The following is a 24,638-nucleotide window of genomic DNA, read 5'->3' as shown; positions in this document are numbered from 1 at the left end:
CCATTCCCAGATATCCCATGCTGTTTCTCACTGTTTTTACATTCATGCAATACTTAAAATGCTATCCTGCCTGCTCTTTGTCTGATGAACCCTTACTCACTTGTCAAGACTCAGATCAAATGGTCACCTCTTCTGGGATGGCTTCCCTCACCTCTCCAAGTGGAGTTAATCACCTCTGCTTTTCTGCTCCCATCTTGTATTTCTTTGGTCTTTGTTAGTGATTTACTTGTTGAATAGCTCCATTTCCAGATTGGTAGTTCTGGGAAGGCAGGTTCCAGTCATCCTAGTATCACTGTCCAGAGCCTGCTCTATATTTGTTGTTTAAAAAATATGTTTAATAAGTCTTTTGAGGGTACAGCGGGTGGAGGTGAATATCAGAGAATAAAAAGTAGGCTCCTAGGGCTGCTAGCTTTAAACCTGTCTCATGGGGATGTGCGGCTACTGGTGGGTGGGGGAAAGAGTCAGATCATGCAGATTAGCTGGGGAAAAAGGGCAACTGGAGTTGGACAAATTTTGAAAGAATTGCAGTTTATATATGTCCAGCATTCATTCCTAAAGGGCACTGCTTCAAGAGTGTTTCATTGGAGTGTGGTTTTAATAAAGTCTAGAGCCATTTTCTTGTCCTCAAGATGTTCCTTGTAACTCTAAGGCTATATCTAAATTAAAGCTAATGACCAAACAGATTTTTTTCTCTGTTAATGTCTAGCAGGAAAGAACCATTAGAAAATTTCTGAATTAGAGTCTGTTTATTGAGAAGAATCATCATGTATTCCCTTAAGCAACTCCCTGTCTTAAAAGTAAGTATAACTGATATGTTCAGTGAGCAAGACTCATGGAATGTAATCAAAAGCAACTTTATTTTGTCTCCCACTATTCTAATAAAATTTATTCAGTGGGGAGAAGTTCGTCCTCTGACCCTGGATAAAAAGTCTTGCAGTCCAAAGATTTTCTATTCACTCCTAGGTAATAAAAAGCCCTGCAGCCACTTTAAGTCACAAACACAGTCTCCTTGAATAATTAGAAATCCCTAGGGCCCCCTGTAATAATCAGAGCTTCAAACTTTATTCACGGTTAGAAGGACGCCTTGTCCTCACAAGGGCTTGTTGCAGACCAGCACTTCGATTTCTTTCTTACCTCCTTCTCCCTCACTAATGGTAATATTTGATGCTGCTAGAGTTGAAGTTCTGGAAGGAAAGGTCAGAAAGAGGCCAAGAAGGTCTTATTTGGCTGACACTGCCATAAGGTGGCATTGGGGGTTTCAATCTGGTTCTTCCTCTCATGGGCTCTTTGTTAGGTTCTTCAGAGAAGCCCACTGGGAGCCTCTCACCATGCCTCCTAAAGTGTGGATAATTTGGGACTAGATGATGCATTCTCTTCTGCACTCATCAGCCCCTCATGAGTCTACCCCAGTTGGGGTTACCTTGCCCCTCTAGACAGTCCTTTTCAGCCATATTTTCACAGGCTCCAGGCTGGCTCTTGCTCACCTGGACCACAGTTACGAGTCCTTGCCCTCATAAACGGTAGAATGGAGCCACACTGGTGTAGCCCATATTGATCTCTTTCACTACTTGCCACCTCAGATTGATAGCAGAGCCTCTTTCCTTGAGATTCCTAAGGGATATATTGGATAACTATCCACTGTGCCTCCTAAACTCCTGCTGATACATACCAGAGCACACATTTTAGCCCTTCTCTTCAAGCTTAATCTAAAGGGAATGCATCTTCTACCCCCAGTCCCCCTCAGCACACTGATGCCTATCTCCAAAGAATGACCCTCCTCATAAATCTTATTTCAGTCTTCAAAAACATTACCAGCTCTTTTCAGTCTCAGACATGGGCACACCGCAGAAGGATGTTATTAACAAGTCAGATGCACCCGACACCCTATTAGTGGAGAAGCATGCAGATTATATAGCATCCTATGGCTCAAAGAAAGATGATTACAAATACTGTATGTCTGCATATTTGAGAATGAGTGGCATCTATTGGGGTCTGACTGTAATGGAGCTCATGGGACAACTACATCGCATGAATAGAGAAGAAATTCTGACATTAAGTCTTGTCAACACGAGTGTGGTGGAATAAGTGCTAGTGTTGGACATGATCCTCATCTTTTGTACACTCTTAGTGCTGTCCAGGTTCTTACTCTCTATGATAGTATTAATGTTATTGATGTAAATAAAGTTGTGGAATATGTTCAGAGTCTACAGAAAGAAGATGGTTCTTTCGCTGGAGATGTTTGGGGTCCCACTAAGCAGCTGGTCTAACTGAAGTTAATGGTCTGCTGGAAGTTCCAGCATGCACTGTGCTAGTTATATCAGCATACAGGAGTACTGGAACAGAGGGGGCCAGTCTAAAAGATAGGGCTGAATACAGTGCAGGCAGGAGAGACCAGCTGCTTCATGGGATGTGGAAATCTACTTTTATATAATAGGGAGAAATCGACGCAAGATTGTCTTTTTGTGCGGTGGCAACTTTGGCTCTATTGGGGAAGCTGGATGCTATTAATGTGGAAAAGGCAATCGAACTTGTTTTATCATGTATGAACTTTGATGGTGGATTTGGTTGCAGGCCAGGTTCTGAATCCCATGCTGGGCAGATCTATTGTTGCACAGGATTCCTGGCTATTACTAGTCAGTTGCATCGAGTAAATTCTGATTTACTTGGTTGGTGGCTTTGTGAACGACAGCTTCCATCAGGTGGACTCAATGGAAGGCCAGAGAAGTTACCAGATCTATGCTATTCTTGGTGGGTGTTGGCTTCCCTAAAGATAATTGGAAGGCTTCATTGGATTGACAGAGAGAAACTGTGCAGTTTCATTTTAGCATGTCAAGATGAAGAAACGGGAGGATTTGCGGACAGGCCAGGAGATATGGTAGATCCTTTTCATACTCTATTTGGAATTGCTGGATTGTCACCTTTGGGAGAAGAACAGATTAAACCTGTTAGCCCTGTGTTTTGCATGCCTGAAGAAATACTTCGGAGAGTGAATGTTCAGCCTGAACTAGTGAGCTAGATTAGATTCCTTGATGCAAAAGGTGCTTAGTGTAGTTTTACTGTTTTAACATTTCAGTATTTGAAGTGCTTAACAACCTTAATGGCTGCCATGTTAATATTTTATACATGAATTGTGTTGATTTTAATAAATTATATAATTATACATATTGTAAATTAGAGACCTTTATTGTATCTTCAGCTTTCCGTTTTCTTCTGGAATGCTGTTATTCTGAGCGTAATATTTTGTTTATGCTTCAATGTATCTATCTTGTCTCCATAACAGCAAACTGAGTTGAACTCTATTTAGCTGATGAAGTCTTGTGTTCTGATTTTCCCATCTACTCCCTTGATATGTTATATATAACTATAGTTAATATAAATTGGTCTTTGTCAATGAGAATGTTAACTGATAAAGAATTGTTGAACCCTATAGGAATTAAAAGATGAAAAAGAAAAACCAAAACACAACATTACCATTTTACTTCCTTGGTGGGAGTAAAGGGTTTTCAAGAGTCTTGTAACTACTTTTCAAACATTCCTTTTTAAATTCTGCATATAGCCTGGCAGTTTCTTTGGAATACATCCCTTAGGGTATCTTGGTGTCTAAGATGAAACTTCCGAATTAAAGTCCTGTTACTCAAATAAATGTTCACAAAACAGTAATAAGTAGACATTTGAATGTATTAGTCTTCACTGATAGGCATTATTGACTTGTACATATGAATTTAGGGTTAGTGATCTGTAGAGAGGCCCCTAAGTAACAAATAAATTAATTGTTCTTTATGCCCTTGATGTAGATCTTATCTTGATACCCTCACAGGCCTAGTGAGTGAAGAGGTGAACAAGAGAAGCTTTTTAATTGTTCTTCAAAAATTCTGTAGCTAGTAAATCAAGTGGATTCCAGAATACAACATATGTGTTATTTGGATTGGGAAGGCATTTTCTCATAGAAAGAACATGGTAAGTAGTTCAAGATGAGTGTCTGATGAACGAATTAAACAATGATCAGGTATCTAGGCTATCTCTAAGGAATTCAATTATGTCCCTAAAAGTACTAGCCTGTAATCTGAATGCTAAGAACAGAGTGACATATGGTTTTGGGAGAAGAAGAAGAGGGTTTTTTTCCTCTCTTAGACTGAGTTGGACAAAGTGTTTAGCCAGTTTGGCTTTGGTATACTTTTTTTTTTTTTGCGGTAAGCAGGCCTCTCACTGTTGTGGCCTCTCCCGTTGCGGAGCAACAGGCTCCAGATGCACAGGCTCAGAGTCCATGGCTCAAGGGCCTAGCCGCTCCGCGGCATGTGGGATCTTTCCGGACCGGGGCACGAACCCGTGTCCCCTGCATCGGCAGGCGGACTCTCAACCACTGCGCCACCAGGGAAACCCTGGCTTTGGTATACTTTTACCTCCTTTTTTTTTTGGATACCTTTGTCCTGTCTCCTTGTGCTCAGGCACCTATTTACCCAGTATACTAATAGTTTTCTAAATCCCAAGCCCAGCCTTCTTTTCAGAGTTTTCTACATTCCTAATTCACCTCCCCTTTTCAGTAACACAGTTCACATCAGCACCACTCACTGATCTAAGCTGGAGATAGCAGAAAGTGTTATGATTGAATTAATTCACACTAATGTTTAGATGGCTGGAAATAGTTTAAATAGTTTATCCGTGCTGGAAATCCAATATTTGCATTTAAAAAAAGAGGTTTATTAATCCAAATTAATTTAATCTGTGAAGGAATGAGTATCTTGCATAGGGCCTGGGATATGTTAAACTTTCAATATTATTTGTTGAATGAATGGATGAATGTTGGGCTTTCAGGCAGTATAAAAAAACGAAGTGAACATTTTGTGCAATTTAGGGAAGGTATTTTGAGGTAGGGGTGGCATCTTTTTAGACTTACCAGCTCTACCTTCAGGGTCAGCTCCTTAGACTGTTTTGCTTTTCAGAGTTCTAAAGGTAAAACCCATAGAGTATTTAAAAATCTAAACATTTTTACAACTCACAAATGGAAGTAGAAAACAAAGGCAGTGGGAAATTGGGGAGTTGGGATTGGGTCAGGAATTGTAATGGCAAAGGTACTTGTTAGTCCAGATTTGTAAAATTGAGGGACTCTGAACTGAAATACAATATGAGTAGAGTGTAAAAATTAGATTTGACTTCATGTTTATTTAGCTTTTTTGGTGTAAATTATCTGTATCCTTTTATCAAGACTATGTAACATGAGCTCCTTGGTTTCTTTCACAGCTATTTTGCTTCTCTAAATAACCCAAACTGTGACAGAGACTGGGCTCAATGAGGGAAAGAGAGGAAAAAAAAAAAAAAAAAGGAAAGAAATTTGCCTTGTGTCCCAGCAGTCACAGTCAGTATATGAAGAGGAGGCTAATGAACTTGCTTGAGCTACACCGTAGGTTGTGAGTTAGGGCTGGTGCCTTTGAACTGCTTCACTCTGCCCAGACGCTAGGTAATCTGGACTGAAAAACAATGAAAAAGGCAATATGGAATAACATATACTAATAAAATACCTGAAGTTACTATGTATTCAATGCCAGGTAAAATAACTCTTCACTACCATAAAGAGCAGTGGGTATAGCTAAACTTTTCCAAATAAATACTAATGTAAAACATCAGGAGGAAAAATGGCCCCACAAACTAAATATATGTTTCACATTAGTAAAATAATGCTATGGGGTTTGAAAAGAGGGTGGGGGGAGGAGGAATCACCAGTATGCAAATGATTAGAAGCTAATTGGATTTCCCAGAGGAGTAGAGTTGAGAACCCACTGGTTGTTTAAAGAGCAATGAATTCTGAGCTCTTACAACTGCATGTTGAAGAAGATCCTCCGTGCACTTAAAGAGGTCATGGTGCCTTTTAATGCAACTATAATGCAACTATAGGAATATTGCTAAAAACGCTGCACAGATAGTAATCTTTAAGCCTCAGATGAGCCAGAGTCAGCTTTGCAATGCTGCCTGCAGAAAGAAAGATCTCATTTGTGAAAATAACCACCCTGTTTTCATATTGCCAGACATCTGCTCCTGGCTAAGAACAACATGAAAGGGAAATTTTTCTGGTAGGGCTCTGTCCTTCTGCAAAGGAAGACATTCTTTTGAAATAATTGACCATCTCGACAGAATGGCCTATATTCGTATCTGCAAATTAATCTAATCAGGGCCTCCCCCTTGGGTTAAAATTGACACTTAACTCTCGTGGAGGCCTAATGGCATTCTTGTCCTTACACTTTATGCCAGGGTCAGCGACGACAAAGATAAGGTGCAAAATATTTGGCAATACAAAAAATACAGTGTCCTAGAAGAAAGTAAGGAAATACACATTCAGTGGGCACCTATGGTTTGCATTTATCAGGCATGCTACTCTCCTATATATACCTTTGTAACAACCTTTTTTTTTTTACATCTTTATTGGAGTATAAATACGATGTTGTGTTAGTTGCTGTACAACAAAGTAAATCAGCTATATGTATACATATATCCCCATATGCCCTCCCTTTTGAGCCTTCCTCCCATCCTCCCTATCCAACCCCTTTAGGTGGTCACAAAGCACCGAGCTGATCTCCCTGTACTATGCAGCAGCTTCCCATGAGCCATCCATTTTACATTTGGTAGTGTATATATGTCAATGCTACTCTTCATCCCAGCTTCTACTTCCCCCTGGTGCCCTCAAGTCCTTTCTCTAGGTCTGTGTCTTTATTCCTGCCCTGCCAGTAGGTTCATCAGTACCGCTTTTTAAAATTCCATGTATATGCATTAGCATATGTTGTTAGTTTTTCTCTTTCTGACTTACTTCACTCTGTATCACAGACTCTAGGTCCATCCACCTCACTACAGATAACTCAACTTCGTTTCTTTTAATGGCTGAGTAATATTCCATTGTATATATATGTGCCACATCTTCTTTATCCATTCATCTGTTGACGGACATTTAGGTTGCTTCCATGTCCTGGCTATTGTAAATAGTGCTACAATGAGCATTGTGGTACATGACTCTTTTTGAATTATGGTTTTCTCAGGGTATATGCCCAGTAGTGGGATTGCTGGGTCATATGGTAGTTCTATTTTTAACTTTTTAAGGAACCTCCATACTGTTCTCCATAGTGGCTGTATCAATTTACATTCCCACCAACAGTGCAAGAGGGTTCCATTTTCTCCACACCCTCCTCAGCATTTATTATTTGTAGATTTTTTTGATGATGGCCATTCTAACCAGTGTGAGGTGATACATCATTGTGGTTTTGATTTGTATTTCTCTAATGATTAGGGATGTGGATAATCTTTTCATGTATTTGTTGGCCATCTGTGTGTCTTCTTTGGTGAAATGTCTATTTAGGTCTTCTCATTTTTGGATTGGGTTGTTTGTTTTTGTGATATTGAGCTGCATGAGCTGCTTGTATATTTTGGAGATTAATCCTTTGTCAGTTGCTTCATTTACAAATATTTTCTCCCATTCTGAGGGTTGTCTTTTCATCTTGTTTATGGTTTCCTTTGCTCTGCAAAAGCTTTTAAGTTTCATTAGGTCCCATTTGTTTATTTTTGTTTTTATTTCCCTTACTCTAGGAGGTGGGTCAAAAAGGATCTTGCTGTGATTTATGTCAAAGAGTGTTCTCCCTATGTTTTCCTCTAAGAGTTCTATAGTGTCTGGCCTTACATTTAGGTCTTTAATCCATTTTGAGTTTATTTTTGTGTATGGTCTTAGGGTGTATTCTAATTTCATTCTTTTATATGTAGCTGTCCATTTTCCCCAGCACCACTTATTGAAGAGGCTGCCTTTTCTCCATTGTATATTCTTGCTTCCTTTGTCAAAGATTAGGTGACCATATGTGTGTGGGTTTATCTCTGGGCTTTCTATCCTGTTCCATTGATCTATGTTTCTGTTTTTGTGCCAGTACCATACTGTCTTAATTACTGTAGCTTTGTGGTATAGTCTGAAGTCAGGGAGTCTGATTCCTCCAGCTCCGTTTTTCTTTCTTAAAATTGTTTTGGCTATTTGGGGTCTTTTGTGTTTCCATACAAATTGTAAAATTTCTTGTTCTAGTTCTGTGAAAAATGCCCTTGGTAATTTGATAGGGATTGCATTTAACCTGTAGATTGCTTTGGGTAGTATAGTCATTTTCACAATATTGATTCTTCCAATCCAGGAGCATGGTACATCTGTTTATGTTATCTCTGATTTCCTTCATCAGTGTTGATGAGTACAGGTTTTCTGAGTACAGGTCTTTTGCCTCCTTAAGTAGGTGTATTTCTAGGTATTTTATTCTTTTTGTTGCGATTGTAAATGGGAATATTTCCTTATTTTCTCTTTCTGATCTTTCATTGTTAGTGTATAGGAATGCAAGAGATTTCTGTGCATTAATTTTGTGTCCTGCAACCTTACCAGATTCATTAATTAGCTCTAGTAGTTTTCTGGTGGCATCTTTAGGATTCTCTATGTCTAGTATCGTGTCATCAGCAAACAGTGACAGGTTTACTTCTTCTTTTCCAATTTTATTCCTTTTATTTATTTTTCTTCTCTGATTGCTGTGGCTAGGACTTCCAATACTATGTTGAATAATAGTGGCGAGAGTGCACATCCTTATCTTGTTCCTGATCTTAGAGGAAATGCTTTCAGTTTTTCACCATTGAGACTGATGTTTGCTGTGGGTTTGTCGTATATGGCTTTTATTATGTTGAGGTAGGTTCCCTCTGTGCCCACTTGCTGGAGCATTTTTATCTTAAATGGGTGTTGAATTTTGTTGAAAGCTTTTTCTGTATCTATTGAGATGATCATATGGTTTTTATTCTTTAATATGTTAATATGGTGTATCACATTGATTGTTTTGCATATATTGAAGAATCCTTGCATCCCTGGGATAAATCCCACTTGATCATGTTGTATGATCCTTTCAATGTATTGTTAGATTCTGTTTGCTAGTATTTTGTTGAGGATTTTTGCATCTATGTTTATCAGTGATATTGGTCTATAATTTTCTTTTTTTGTGATATCTTTGTCTGGTTTTGGTATCAGGGTGATGGTGGCCTCATAGAATGGGAGTGTTCCTCCGTCTGCAATTTTTTGGAAGAGTTTGAGAAGAATATGTGTTAGCTTTTTTCTAAATGTTTGATAGAATTCTCCCGTGAAGCTATCTGGTCCTGGACTTTTGTTTGTTGGAAGATTTTTAATTACAGTTTCAATGTGATTACCTGTGATAGGTCTGTTTATGTTTACTAATTCTTCCTGGTTCAATCTTGGAAGGCTGTACTTTTCCAAGAATTTGTCCATTTCTTCCAGGTTTTCCATTTTATTGGTATATAGTTGCTTGTAGTAGTCTCTTATGATCCTTTGTATTTCTGTGGTGTCAGTTGTAATCTCTCCTTTTGTTTATATTCTCAAAGAACCAGCTTAGTTTTATTCATCTTTGCTATTGTTTGTTTCTATTTCATTTATTTTTTGCTCTGATCTTTATGATTTCTTTCCTTCTACTAACTTTGGGTTTTCTTTGTTCTTCTTTTTCTGGTTGCTTTAGGTGTAAGGTTAGATTGTTTATTTCAGGTTTTTCTTTTTCTTGAGGTGAGCTTGAATTGCTCTGAACTTCCCTCTTAGAACTGCTTTTGCTGCGACCCATAGGTTTTGGATCATGGTGTTTTCATTGTCATTTGTTTCTAGGTATTTTTTGATTTCCCCTTTGATTTCTTCAGTGATCTCTTGGTTATTTAGCAGCACACTGTTTAGTCTCCATATATTTGTGTTTTTTACTGTCTTTTTCCTGTAATTGATTTCTAACCTCGTAGCATTGTGGTTGGAAAAGATGCTTGATATGATTTCAATTTTCTTAACTTTTCCAAGGCTTGATTTGTGACCCAAGATGCAATCTATTCTGGAGAACGTTCTGTGTACACTTGAGAAGAAAGTGTATTCTTCTGCTTTCAGGTGAAATGTCCTAAAAATATCAATGAAGTCTATCTGGTCTATTGTATCATTTAAAGCTTGTGTTTCCTTATTTATTTTCTGTCTGGATGATCTGTCTATTGGTAAAAGTGGGGTGAAAGTCCCCCACTGTTATTGTGTTACTGTCAATTTCCCCTTTTATGGCTGTCAGCATTTTCCTTATATATTGAGGTGTACCTATGTTGGGTGCATATATATTTACAATTGTTATGTCTTCTTCTTGGATTGATCCCTTGATCCTTATGTAGTGTCTTTCCTTAACTCTTGTAACAATCTTTATTTTAAAGTCTATTTTATCTGATATGAGTATTGCTAATCCAGCTTTCTTTTGATTTCCATTTGGATGGAATATCTTTTCCCATCCCCTCACTTTCAGTCTGTATGTGCCCCTAGGTCTGAAGTGGGTTTCTGGTAGACAGCATATATAAGGGTCTTGTTTTTGCATCCATTCAGCCAGTCTGTGTCTTTTGGTTGGAGCATTTAACCCATTTACATTCAAGGTGATTATCGATATGTGTGTTCCTATTACCATTTTCTTAATTGATTTGCATTTGTTTTTGTGGGTCTTTTTCTTCCCTTGTGTTTCCCACTTAGAGCAGTTCCTTTAGCATTTGTTCTAAAGATGGTTCGGTGGTGATGAATTCTCATAGCTTTTGTTTGTCTGTAAGGCTTTTGATATCTCTGTCAAATCTGAATGAGCTCCTTGCTGGTAATCTTGGTTGTAGGTTTTCCCCTTTCATCACTGTAAATATGCCCTGCCACTTCCTTCTGGCTTGCAGAGTTTCTGCTGAAAGATCAGTGGTTAACCTTGTGGGGATTCCCTTGTATTTTATTTGTTGCTTTTCCCTTGCTGTTTTTAATATTTTTCCTTGTACTTAATTTTTTTTTTTTTTTCTGTATGCGGGCCTCTCACTGCTGCGGCCTCTCCCATTGCGGAGCACAGGCTCCGGACGCGCAGGCTCAGCGGCCATGGCTCATGGGCCCAGCCGCTCCGTGGCATGTGGGATCTTCCCAGACCAGGGCACAAACCCGCGTCCCCTGCCTCGGCAGGCAGACTCTCAACCACTGCGCCACCAGGGAAGCCCTGTACTTAATTTTTGATTAATATATGTCTTGGCGTGTTTCTCTTTGGGTTTATCCTGTTGGGACTCTCTGCGCTTCCTGGACTTGATTGACTATTTCCTTTCCCAAGTTAGGGAAATTTTCGACTATAATCTCTTCAAGTATTTTCTCAGACCCTTTGTTTTTCTCTTCTTCTTCTGGGACCCCTACAATTTGAATGTTGGTGTGTTTAATGTTGTCCCAGAGGTCTCTGTGATGGTCCTCAATTCTTTTCATTCTTTTTTCTTTATTCTGCTCCCTGGCAGTTATTTCCACCATTTTATCTTCCAGTTCACTTATCCATTCTGCCTCAGTTATTCTGCTATTGATTCCTTCTAGAGTATTTTTATTTTCAGTTATTGTGTTGTTCACCACTGTTTGTTTGCACTTTAATTCTTCTAGATCCTTGTTACATGTTTCTTGTATTTTCTCCATTCTGTTTCTGAGACTTTGGATCATCTTTACTATCATTACTCTGAATTCTTTTTCAGGTAGGTTGCCTATTTCATCTTCATTTATTTGGTCTTGCAGGTTTTTACCTTGCCTCCTCATCTGTAACATATTTTTTTGTCATTTCATTTTTCTTTTTTGATGGGTGGGGCTGTATTCCTGTCTTACTGGTTATTTGGCCAGAGGCATCCAGCACTGGAGTTTGCAGGCAGTTGGATAGAGCCAGGTCTTGGTGACGAGATGAGTTCCTCCAGGAGCCCTCACTCTGATTAATATTCCCTGGGGTCTGAGCTTCTCTGTTAGTCTAGCAGTTTAGACTTGGAGCTCCAACCATAGGACCTTGGGCCCGACCTCCAGCCAGGGAACCAAGATCCTGCAAGATGTGTGGCGTGGCAAAAAAAAAAAAAAAAAAAAAAAAAGCAAACAAGCCAAAAGGAGCAGAACAATAACAAAGTATAAAGAATAAAATAAAATTTAAAAAATAAAAGATTTATTAGAAACAATAAAATGTAAATGAATCAACATCAATGAATCAACAAGGTAAAACAGGACCCCAATCTAAAAGAGGAAAAAAAAAAAGGCTTGGCTATGGGGGACAGAGTTTAGGCAGGGTGGAACTTGGGGGTGGTTAGGGTTGGGTGGGGCCTAGGCAGGGCAACGTTCAAACGTGGGGCATGACATCTGCTTAGGACCTGCATGGAAGGGGAGTGGCAGCACATCCAATAGGGGGCCTCCAGAGTGTGGAGTTTTGGAGTTTGCAGGTAAGGCCCTGGGTCAGGGTGTGTGGGTGGGGTTTAAGCCCAGCACGGTTGGAGGGGGTCTCAGAGGGGTTCTCCAAGTGTAGAGGTAGGGCCCTGGGTGGGGGTATAGGGGTGGGGCTTGGCTCTGCACCACAGGATGAAGGCTCCAAGGGCAGACGATTAGACCTGGGAGCCCAACAGGCTCCCTGGTGCCTAAGTGGACAGGGAAAGCACTGGCCGTGTTCCCTTCCATTCCTCCGCCACCACACCTCCCCCAACGTCGACCCCATCCCCACTGGACCCCTAACCGTGGGTGGGTCCCGCTGCGTGTAGGAACTCCTCCCCTCCCCCAGCCACCCCTCAGCGGTGCCAGTCCAGTTGGTCCAGCCTTTACTTTTGCTCCCCCTTCCCTCCCTCCCACTCCCTCCAGACCTACACGGCTGGAGGAGGCCTAGTGGGCAGAGGATCAGGCCCGGGATCCCCAAGTGGGCAGGGGAAACCTGGCCACACTCCGTTTTTGATCCTCTGCTCTCCCAATGGTCACTCAATTTCCCCCTACCGACGTGGGATCTCTTCCCCTCCCCCAGCCACCCCTCAGGGGTGCCAGTGCCGTTCCGCCTCCACTTCTTCTCCCCTTCACTACCCCCCCATGGCCCACATCCTGCCCAGTCGCTGGGGGTTCCTCCCGTCCCATTAGGTGTCTGTGGTCCCCCATCAGTGCCTGGCAGGTGGCACAGTTGTGCAGAGATGCGAATTCCCAGTCCTCCTAGTCCGCCATCTTGACTCCGTCCCCAAAGCATGTCCGCAACAACTTTTTAAAGATGAGGAGCCTGGGCTTCCCTGGTGGCGCAGTGGTTGAGAATCCGCCTGCCGATGCAGGGGACACGGGTTCGTGCCCCGGTCTGGGAACATACCACATTGCCGCGGAGCGGCTGGGCCTGTGGAGCCATGGCTGCTGAGCTTGCGCGTCCGGAGCCTGTGCCCCGCAACGGGAGAGGCCACAGTAGTGACAGGCCCTAGTACAGCAAAAAAAAAAAAAAAAAAAAAAGAATATAAAGATGAGGAGCCTGAGCACAGAGAGTTTAAATAAGTTGTCCAATATTTCTCAGCCCGTAAAGTGGAAAATGTAGAATTTAAACCTAGAGCTATCAAACCCTAAAACCCCGGTCATCCCTCTGGGTTACACTGGCTTCCTTAAAGGACTTAAAGGTTGCAAGAAAGGTTAAGACTAACAAAAGGTACTGTGAAATACTAAACGCTTTTGTTGGGGCAGAGGACAGGGGGACCAGGGACAATGCAACATTCTAGATATTTCATCAAATGGATCCTCCCTTGAGCACATCTGAGTGCACTCTGTGTTTCAATGTTTTCTCCTTAGAGACACTATATTTTCTTTAAGGCCCAGACTTTTTACTCTAATCTTGTTTCCCCAATGTAGTGCCTAGCCAAAGTATTGATAACACAGGGAAGTGTTGTGTTAACACGTGCTGTCCTATTTTGAATGGAACAAAGAGGTCCAAATAGAACTCTGCTGTGTCAGAAAGGTGAGCTATTTACCATATTTCACAGGCATTGCTTTGTGGTACTTTAAAATTCACAAGCATATCGTGTTGTCTTTTCGATTATGAATTGTAGATATTTTGACAAACTAGATATTTCTCTAAGAAGCCCCATCCTATATTTAAGTAGCAAAGAACCAGAAAAAAACCTGTTTTCTTTGGAATTATTTTATATGGTCTGGTCAATGTCAAAATGCTGTAGTTGCCTAATAAATAGCAGGTCATACCAATCAGTCCTCCACGGGTCTATTGTGATTGCACAGCAGACCCCACACATCAACAACCTGAGTAATTTGACACTCCAGCTCTGAAAAAGGTAAATACAATTAATGCTGGGCTGTGAAATAAGTTGAAATGTTCATTTGGGGATGCTAATCAGATTTGGAGACCGACCCCAAAGTATTCTCAGGGTTGTGTTTTTCATTTAAAAATCTATAAAATTTTATTAAGAGTGAGAAATATTGTAACTACCAAATAAACATGAGGAGGATAGTAAGTGGCCTGTCTGCTGATATTAACTGTGGAATTTACTGTAGAAAAAAAGAGCTAGTGCAAAATCAGCATTCTGCCTCATGTCCTTGCTCTTTGAAGAACACCAAACATTTGACATATTAGAAATGGCTTAGAACCAAGTCAAAATTTAAACAGAACTACTAATCCTATTTGTATAAACTTGACTTGGAAGGGCTGAGAAGGAGCACTGGACTGCAAGTCAGGAAACGGGCCCCCATCCTGGCTCAGTCACAGTCTGTGTGATCTGCAGGAAGTCTCTCAGTCTTATGTTTCAATGACCTCATCTGGCAAATGGGGGAAATAATACCTCTCTCTGCCTGTGTGGGGATGTTGTGAATATCAAATAAGATGATCCACATACTGGCAGTGAGAAGCATGTCTTAGCACTATAAAATATGTGTTATCGTTATTATTATCCAGAGATAAAGCTATTAAAATGAAGATTTAATTTGATGTATCTAAAAGAGGTATGCAATAAAATACCTTGTCAATCAGATCAAGGCAATGTCTTTTATTGATGACAGTAAAATATACAAGCATAAATTGACTTTCCTACCAACTGTTCCCTACTGTTTCCCAAGGAACATTCCCTTTCACCCCCAAGAAAAATTAAGCTCTAGAAATCTGTTATTGTGACATTTAACCATCAGACACTTACTTTACCATTTTACTACTTTCCTTTTTATTGTCCTTGGTGGTAAATTCACTGGAGATGGAGGCACTGGTAACGTGCAGGTTGGGCCTTTGGATTTCCAGCAGTAATAATTGCCTAACTGCTTGAATGTCAGTGGTTGGTGTACAAAAGGACTCTCTAACTGAGATTTACTAGTTTCCCCCTTTGATATTCCATTAAGGATATTGTAGAGAGAAAGTGTGCTTTGAAAAATTGTTAGGAAAAACTGTGAGTTAGGTTTCTAGAGCTCTACCACATACGGCTCTAGGCTCAACAGGCTTCTAGGTGCAGGGAAATGAGTGGGAGTTCTGATTATGACCAATGTTCAAATCTTAGCTCCTCCACTTACGCATTGAAATGACTTTGGTTTTAAGCAATTTATTATTCAGAGCCTCAGTTTCCTTGTCTGTGTAAAAAGCATGATGGTGCATTCATTTATTTAACTACTGTGTATTGAGCCTTTGCTATGTGGCAGATACATGCTGGATTCTTAGGGGCCAGTGATGATCAAAACTCTTCTTCACAGTTTAGTAAGGAATCAAAGTGGAAGGGCTATAGACTGTGAGAAGTATTATGTAATTATAAGATTAAAGTAATAGCGGGGATAAGCAGAAAAGAGATTTAGAAGAATATGTTTAGAGGACTATACCTAGTAACAATAGTAGCTACCAGTGCATTCAATAATAATAATAATAATAATAGCTATCATTATTGAATGATTACTAGGTGCTACATACCGTGAAAGTAATTTACATTTATTACATACATTTTATCCACTTTACACACCAATGAGATAATTATTGTTGTTTCTTTTAACAGAGGAGAAAATAGAAGCTCCAGAAGGTTAGGTGACTTTCTCAGATCTCGCAGCTAGTGAGTGATCGAGTTAGAACTCTGATCCCAGGTTTTTTTTGTTTGTTTGTTTGGTTGGGTTTTTTTTGCGGTACGTGGGCCTCTCACTGTTGTGGCCTCTCCCGTTGCGGAGCACAGGCTCCGGACGTGCAGGCTCAGCGGCCATGGCTCATGGGCCCAGCCGCTCCGCGGCATGTAGGATCTTCCCGGACCAGGGCACGAACCCGTGTCCCCTGCATCGGCAGGCGGACTCTCAACCACTGCGCCACCAGGGAAGCCCTGATCCCAGGTTTTTTAAGACTGATCATTAATGCTCGTAACCACTGTGCTAACAACTGTGCCGCCATAACAACAGCAGCAACAATCTAAATTTTATGGAAATGTTACCTAAATATCTCTTACCCTCCCTGTCCACTCCTATCACGTGTAAAAAGAAGCTTCTACAATTCAGGAATTGTGACCCATGAAGACATGCATATTGCAATTCACATGTCTGATCTTCTTTTGGGGGGGTTCCAACTTCCAGAGCAGAAAGTTCCTAACTAATATATTTCCTTGACAAATAAAATAAAGCAAGTGTGTCGTTCTACCTGGAAATCTTTAAATTATCTCTTTAGACTTTCAACACACAATTTACAAGTGACAGGCAACATATTTCATTATCTTTATGTTTGAAATAACTTTCAAAGAGAGTGAAGAGGGGCGTTTGACATTATTGTAATCAATTCTGTCAAAAATATTATTGCATTTACTTGATTTTTGTGAACACAATCATTTTTCATTGTTATTCTGAATTTTCTTAGATGTTTTACAGGAGGCTAACATAAATAGTACAATATGCTTCAGTAAGATAGCTATTGAAGGTTCCATCTTCATCTTTACTAAGGGAGAGAGAAGGCTTATGTATGGAGGTTGTAGAATATATTTGAATGCTAACGGGAATGATCCAGTAGAGACGGAGAGAACTGAAAATTCAAGAGTAAAATCCCTGAGATAGTGAGAGAACAAGATTCGGAACAGAGTGCCAGAAACCAAAAGACACCATCAACAGATCCACAGTTCTGAAGAATTTAGATCTACAATTCTAAAGAATTACCAGACATTTGTCCAGGGGCAAACACTGCAGCAAAGGGTCCCAAGATACATCTACGCGTGGAACAACTCCTACAGAACACCTACTGAACGCTGGCAGAAGACCTCAGACCTCCCAAAAGGCAAGGAACCCCCCACGTACCTGGTTAGGGCAAAAGAAAAAACTAAACAGAGACAAAAGGATAGGGACGGGTCCTGCACCAGCGGGAGAGAGCTGTGAAGGAGGAAAAGTGTCCACACACTAGGAAGCCCCTTCGCGGGTGGAGACTTCGGGAGGCGGAGTGGGGGAGCTTGGGAGCCGCGGAGGAGAGCACAGCAACAGGGGTGCGGAGGGCAAAGCGGACAGATTCCAGCGCAGAGGATCGGGCCGACCGGCACTCAACAGCCGAGAGGCTTGTCTGCTCGCCCGCCGGGGCGGGCGGGACTGGGAGCTGGGGCTCCGGCTTTTGTCGGAGCGCCGGGAGAGGACTGAGGTTGGCGGCGTGAACACAGCCTGCGGGGCGTTGGTGCGCTGCGGCTGGCTGGGAGAGAGTCCGGGGGGAGGTCTGGACCTGCCGAAGAGGCAAGAGACTTTTGCGTCCCTCTTTGTTTCCTGGTGCACGAGGAGAGGGGATTGAGAGCGCTGCTTGGGAGGGCTCCGGGGACGGGCGCGAGCCGCGGCTGGGAGTGCGGAGCCCAGAGACGGACATGGGACGCTAGGGCCGCTGCTGCCGCCGCCGCCGCCGGGAGGCCTGTGTGCGAACACAGGTCACTAGCCACACGCCCTTCCGGGGAGCCTGTGCAGCCCGCCACTGCCAGGGTCCCGGGATCCAGGGACGGCTCCCCGGGAGAGCGCACGGCGCGCCTCAGGCTGCAGCGTCACGCCGGCCTCTGCCGCTGCAGGCCCGCCCCGCACTCCGTGACCCTCCCTACCCCCCGGCCTGGGTGAGCCAGAGCCTCCGAATCAGCGGCTCCTTTAACCTCGTCCTGTCTGAGCAAAGAACAGACGCCCTCCGGCGACCTACACGCACAGGCGGGGCCAAATCCAAAGCTGAGCCCCTGGGAACTGTCAGAACAAAGAAGAGAAAGGGAAATCTCTCCCAGCAGCCTCAGAAGCAGCGGATTAAAGCTCCACAATCAACTTGATATACCCTGCATCTGTGGAATACCTGAATAGACAACGAATCATCCCAAATTAAGGAGCCCTGTGGATGAAAGGCTCTTGGTGCTGCAGCCAGGAGTCAGTGCTGTGCCTCTGAGGTGGGAGAGCCAACTTCAGGACACTGGTCCACAAGAGGCCTCCCAGCTGCACATAATATCAAACAGCAAAAATCTCCGAGAGATCTCCATCTCAACACCAGCACCCAGCTTCACTCAACGACCAGCAAGCTACAGTGCTGGACATCCTATGCCAAACAACTAACAAGACAGGAACACAACCCCACCCATTAGCAGAGAGGCTGCCCAACATCATAGTAAGTCTACAGACACCCCAAAACACACCACCAGACGTGGACCTGCCCACCAGAAAGACAAGATCCAGCCTCATCCACCAGAACACAGGTACTAGTCCCCTCCACCAGGAAGCCTACACAGCCCACTGAACCAACCTTAGCCACTGGGGACAGACACAAAAAACAACAGGAACTACGAACCTTCAGCCTGCAAAAAAGGAGACCCCAAACACAGTAAGATAAGCAAAATGAAAAGACAGAAAAACACACAGCAGTTGAAGGAGCAAGATAAAAACCCACCAGACCTAACAAATGAAGAGGAAATAGGCAGTCTACCTGAAAAAGAATTCAGAATAATGATAGTAAGGTTGATCCGAAATCTTGGAGATAGAATGGACAATAGAATGGACAAATTGCAAGAATCAGTTAACAAGGACCTAGAAGAACTAAAGATGAAGCAAGCAACGATGAACAACACAATAAATGAAATTAAAAGTACTCTAGATGGGATCAATAGCAGAATAACTGAGGCAGAAGAACGGATAAGTGACCTGGAAGATAAAATAGTGGAAATAACTACTGCAGAGCAGAATAAAGAAAAAAGAATGAAAAGAACTGAGGACAGTCTCAGAGACCTCTGGGACAACATTAAACGCACCAACATTCGAATTATAGGGGTTCCAGAAGAAGAAGAGAAAAAGAAAGGGACTGAGAAAATATTTGAAGAGATTATAGTTGAAAACTTCCCTAATATGGGAAAAGAAATCGTTAATCAAGTCCAGGAAGCACAGAGAGTCCCATACAGGATAAATCCAAGGAGAAATACGCCAAGACACATATTAATCAAATTGTCAAAAATTAAATACAAAGAAAACATATTAAAAGCAGCAAGGGAAAAACAACAAATAACACACAAGGGAATCCCCATAAGGTTAACAGCTGATCTTTCAGCAGAAACTCTGCAAGCCGGAAGGGAGTGGCAGGACATATTGAAAGTGTTGAAGGAGAAAAACCTGCAACCAAGATTACTCTACCCAGCAAGGATCTCATTCAGATTTGATGGAGAAATTAAAACCTTTACAGACAAGCAAAAGCTGAGAGAGTTCAGCACCACCAAACCAGCTCTACAACAACTGCTAAAGGAACTTCTCTAGGCAAGAAACACAAAAGAAGGAAAGGACCTACAATAACGAACCCAAAACAATTAAGAAAATGGGAATAGGAACACACATATCGATAATTACCTTAAATGTAAATGGACTAAATGCTCCCACCAAAAGACACAGATTGGCTGAATGGATACAAAAACAAGACCCATATATTTGCTGTCTACAAGAGACCCACTTCAGACCTAGAGACACATACAGACTGAAAGTAAGGGGATGGAAAAAGGTATTTCATGCAAATGGAAACCAAAAGAAAGCTGGAGTAGCAATTCTCATATCAGACAAAATAGACTTTAAACCAAAGACTATTAGAAGAGACAAAGAAGGACACTACATAATGATCAAGGGATCGATCCAAGAGGAAGATATAACAATTGTAAATATTTATGCACCCAACATAGGTGCACCTCAATACATAAGGCAAATACTGACAACCATAAAAGGGGAAATCGACAGTAACACATTCATAGTAGGGGACTTTAACACCCCACTTTCACCAATGGACAGATCATCCAAAATGAAAATAAATAAGGAAACACAAGCTTTAAATGATACATTAAACGAGATGGAGTTAATTGATATTTATAGGACATTCCATCCAAAAACAACAGAATACACATTTTTCTCAAGTGCTCATGGAACATTCTCCAGGATAGATCATATCTTGGGTCACAAATCAAGCCTTGGTAAATTTAAGAAAATTGAAATTGTATCAAGTATCTTTTCTGACCACAATGCCATGAGACTAGATATCAATTACAGGAAAAGATCTGTAAAAAATACAAACACATGGAGGCTAAACAATACACTACTTAATAATGAAGTGATCACTGAAGAAATCAAAGAGGAAATCAAAAAATACCTAGAAACAAATGACAATGGAGACACAACGACCCAAAACCTGTGGGATGCAGCAAAAGCAGTTCTAAGGGGGAAGTTTATAGCAATACAAGCCCACCTTAAGAAGCAGGAAACATCTCGAATAAACAACCTAACCTTGCACCTCAAGCAATTAGAGAAAGAAGAACAAAAAAACCCCAAAGCTAGCAGAAGGAAAGAAATCATAAAAATCAGATCAGAAATAAATGAAAAAGAAATGAAGGAAACAATAGCAAAGATCAATAAAACTAAAAGCTGGTTCTTTGAGAAGATAAACAAAATAGATAAACCACTAGCCAGACTCATTAAGAAAAAAAGGGAGAAGACTCAAATCAATAGAATTAGAAATGAAAAAGGAGAGGTAACAACTGACACTGCAGAAATAAAAGAGATCATGAGAGATTACTACAAGCAACTCTATGCCAATAAAATGGACAATCTGGAAGAAATGGACAAATTCTTAGAAATGCACAACCTGCCAAGACTGAATCAGGAAGAAATAGAAAATATGAACAGACCAATCACAAGCACTGAAATTGAAACTGTGATTAAAAATCTTCCAACAAAGAAAAGCCCAGGACCAGATGGCTTCACAGGCGAATTCTATCAAACATTTAGAGAAGAGCTAACACCTATCCTTCTCAAACTCTTCCAAAATATAGCAGAGGGAGGAACACTCCCAAACTCCTTCTACGAGGCCACCATCACCTTGATACCAAAACCAGACAAGGATGTCACAAAGAAAGAAAACTACAGGCCAATATCACTGATGAACATAGATGCAAAAATCCTCAACAAAATACTAGCAAATAGAATCCAACAGCACATTAAAAGGATCATACACCATGATCAAGTGGGGTTTATTCCAGGAATGCAAGGATTCTTCAATATACGCAAATCTATCAATGTGATAAACCATATTAACAAACTGAAGGAGAAAAACCATATGATCATCTCAATAGATGCAGAGAAAGCTTTTGACAAAATTCAACACCCATTTATGATAAAAACCCTGCAGAAAGTAGGCATAGAGGGAACTTTCCTCAACATAATAAAGGCCATATATGACAAGCCCACAGCAAACATCATCCTCAATGGTGAAAAACTGAAAGCATTTCCACTAAGATCAGGAACAAGACAAGGTTGCCCACTCTCACCACTCTTATTCAACATAGTTTTGGAAGTTTTAGCCACAGCAATCAGAGAAGAAAAGGAAATAAAAGGAATCCAAATCGGAAAAGAAGAAGTAAAGCTGTCACTGTTTGCAGATGACATGATCCTATACGTAGAGAATCCTAAAGATGCTACCAGAAAACTACTAGAGCTAATCAATGAATTTGGTAAAGTGGCAGGATACAAAATTAATGCACAGAAATCTCTGGCATTCCTATACACTAATGATGAAAAATCTGAAAGTGAAATCAAGAAAACACTCCCATTTACCATTGCAACAAAAAGAATAAAATATCTAGGAATAAACCTACCTAAGGAGACAAAAGATCTGTATGCAGAAAATTATAAGACACTGATGAAAGAAATTAAAGATGATACAAATAGATGGAGAGATATACCATGTTCTTGGATTGGAAGAATCAACATTGTGAAAATGACTCTACTACCCAAAGCAATCTATAGATTCAATGCAATCCCTATCAAACTACCACTGGCATTTTTCACAGAACTAGAACAAAAAATTTTGCAATTTGTATGGAAACACAAAAGACCCCGAATAGCCAAAGCAATCTTGAGAACGAAAGAAGGAACTGGAGGAATCAGGCTCCCAGACTTCAGACTATACTACAAAGCTACAGTTATCAAAACGGTATGGTACTGGCACAAAAACAGAAAGATAGATCAATGGAACAGGATAGAAAGCCCAGAGATAAACCCGCGCACATATGGTCACCTTATCTTTGACAAAGGAGGCAGAAATGTACCGTGGAGAAAGGACAGCCTATTCAATAAGTGGTGCTGGGAAAACTGGACAGCTACATGTAAAAGTATGAAGTTAGATCACTCCCTAACACCATACACAAAAATAAGCTCAAAATGGATTAAAGACCTAAATGTAAGGCCAGAAACTATCAAACTCTTAGAGGAAAACATAGGCAGAACACTCTATGACATAAATCACAGCAAGATTCTTTCTGACCCACCTCCTAGAGTAATGGAAATAAAAACAAGAGTAAACAAATGGGACCTAATGAAACTTAAAAGCTTTTGCGCAGCAAAGGAAACCATAAAGAAGACCAAAAGACAACCCTCAGAATGGGAGAAAATATTTGCAAATGAAGCAACTGACAAAGGATTGATCTCCAAAATTTATAAGCAGCTCATGCAGCTTAATAACAAAAAAACAAACAACCCAATCCAAAAATGGGCAGAAGACCTAAATAGACATTTCTCCAAAGAAGATATACAGAGTGCCAACAAACACATGAAAGAATGCTCAACATCACTAATTATGAGAGAAATGCAAATCAAAACTACAATGAGATATCATCTCACACCAGTCAGAATGGCTATCATCAAAAAATCTAGAAACAATAAATGCTGGAGAGGGTGTGGAGAAAAGGGAACCCTCTTACACTGTTGGTGGGAATGTAAATTGATACAGCCACTGTGGAGAACAGTATGGAGGTTCCTTAAAAAGCTACAAATAGAACTACCATATGACCCAGCAATCCCACTACTGGGCATATACCCTGAGAAAACCATAATTCAAAAAGAGTCATGTACCAAAATGTTCATTGCAGCTCTATTTACAATAGCCCAGAGATGGAAACAACCTAAGTGTCCATCATCGGATGAATGGATAAAGAAGATGTGGCACATATATACAATGGAATATTACTCAGCCATAAAAAGAGACAAAATTGAGCTATTTGTAATGAGGTGGATAGACCTAGAGTCTGTCATACAGAGTGAAGTAAGTCAGAAAGAGAGAGACAAATACCGTATGCTAACACATATATATGGAATTTAAAAAAAAAATGTCATGAAAAACCTAGGGGTGAAACAGGAATAAAGACACAGACTTACTAGAGAATGGACTTGAGGCTATGGGGAGGGGGAAGTGTAAACGGTCACAAAGCGATAAAGAGGCATGGAGATATATACACTACCAAACGTAAGGTAAGATAGCTAGTGGGAAGCAGCCGCATAGCACAGGGAGATCAGCTCGGTGCTTTGTGACCGCCTGGAGGGGTGGGATAGAGAGGGTGGGAGGGAGGGAGACGCAAGCGGGAAGAGATATAGGAATATATGTATATATATAACTGATTCATTTTGTTGTGAAGCTGAAACTAACATACCATTGTAAAGCAATTATACTCCAATAAAGATGTTAAAAAAAAAAAAAAAGATAGCTATTGAAAAAATAATGAGGAGGTGCTCTTCTGAGCAGAAGCACTGTGTAAGCTGTGATGGCCATTTTTATAGCAAAGAAGGCAATTTCCCTAGTGTCCTCTGCCTAATACAAACTCCACTCTCCTCAACCAGAAGGGTGACATGGCTTCCTGTATCCTGAATGGCAGCTGGACTTTGTTGGGGTCAGAAGGGAAGCAAAACTTAGAGAGGCACTAAGGACCTCACAGGGTGTGTAGGTCCAAGCCTTGACAAGATTATGAATCGGTCTCTGTTGGCCCTGATCCAAACAGACATGCCTAAATTAGGTGCTTTGGGGCTGAAAACCTTTGTGTGAAGGTTCACTTTTTTGCCTGGTTGCCATGAGAGTTAAGGTTGAAGAAGGCATAGGGCAGGTATCCATGTGGCTGGCAGCTCTGGATGACTCATGTCCAACAATGTTTTGGAATATTATGAGGAAAACTCTATCTGTGTCTCCTTATATGTAGATGAGGGGAAACTGCTCTTATCCTTGGGCACAAATTAAGACTGGAACAGAAATACGCATTTAAGTGAAGTACCTTGGATTAAAAATTATTATTGTGTGTCCTTAGTTGACTCTTAAATTGCTTGTAACTCTTGTCGTCTTATTTATTTTCCTAAGCAAGATATTTGTTGGTCTTATATGTAGAATTTGACAGAATATCTGGCAGAGGTCTTTGACATAAATTAGAGAAGGTGCTATTATCCTCATTTTATGTATGAGGCATCCAGATATCTGAGAACTTAAATTATCTAATGACTCTTAGCTACTAAGTGGCAAAGTAAAGAGTGCTTAGAGTCTAGATGCTTTTCCTGCAATACCAAAATCTTGCATTTGGAAATATTTTTGTCATATATC

General features: G+C 40.9%; 1 protein-coding gene across 1 annotated transcript; it reads left to right on the top strand.

The window, feature by feature from the left end:
• Nucleotides 1-1,830: 1,830 nt before the first annotated feature.
• LOC109547314 (geranylgeranyl transferase type-2 subunit beta-like) lies at nucleotides 1,831-3,054 on the top strand. The gene is given in 3 exon segments (XM_033841164.2): nucleotides 1,831-2,047; nucleotides 2,050-2,261; nucleotides 2,435-3,054. Coding segments are annotated over 3 exon segments (1,008 nt in total). The 5' UTR covers nucleotides 1,831-1,833; the 3' UTR covers nucleotides 3,017-3,054.
• Nucleotides 3,055-24,638: the final 21,584 nt, after the last annotated feature.

The sequence above is a fragment of the Tursiops truncatus genome, chromosome 1 (genome assembly GCF_011762595.2).
Source record: "Tursiops truncatus isolate mTurTru1 chromosome 1, mTurTru1.mat.Y, whole genome shotgun sequence".
Taxonomy (NCBI): domain Eukaryota; kingdom Metazoa; phylum Chordata; class Mammalia; order Artiodactyla; family Delphinidae; genus Tursiops; species Tursiops truncatus.
This window is presented reverse-complemented; position numbering and strand designations above follow the sequence as displayed.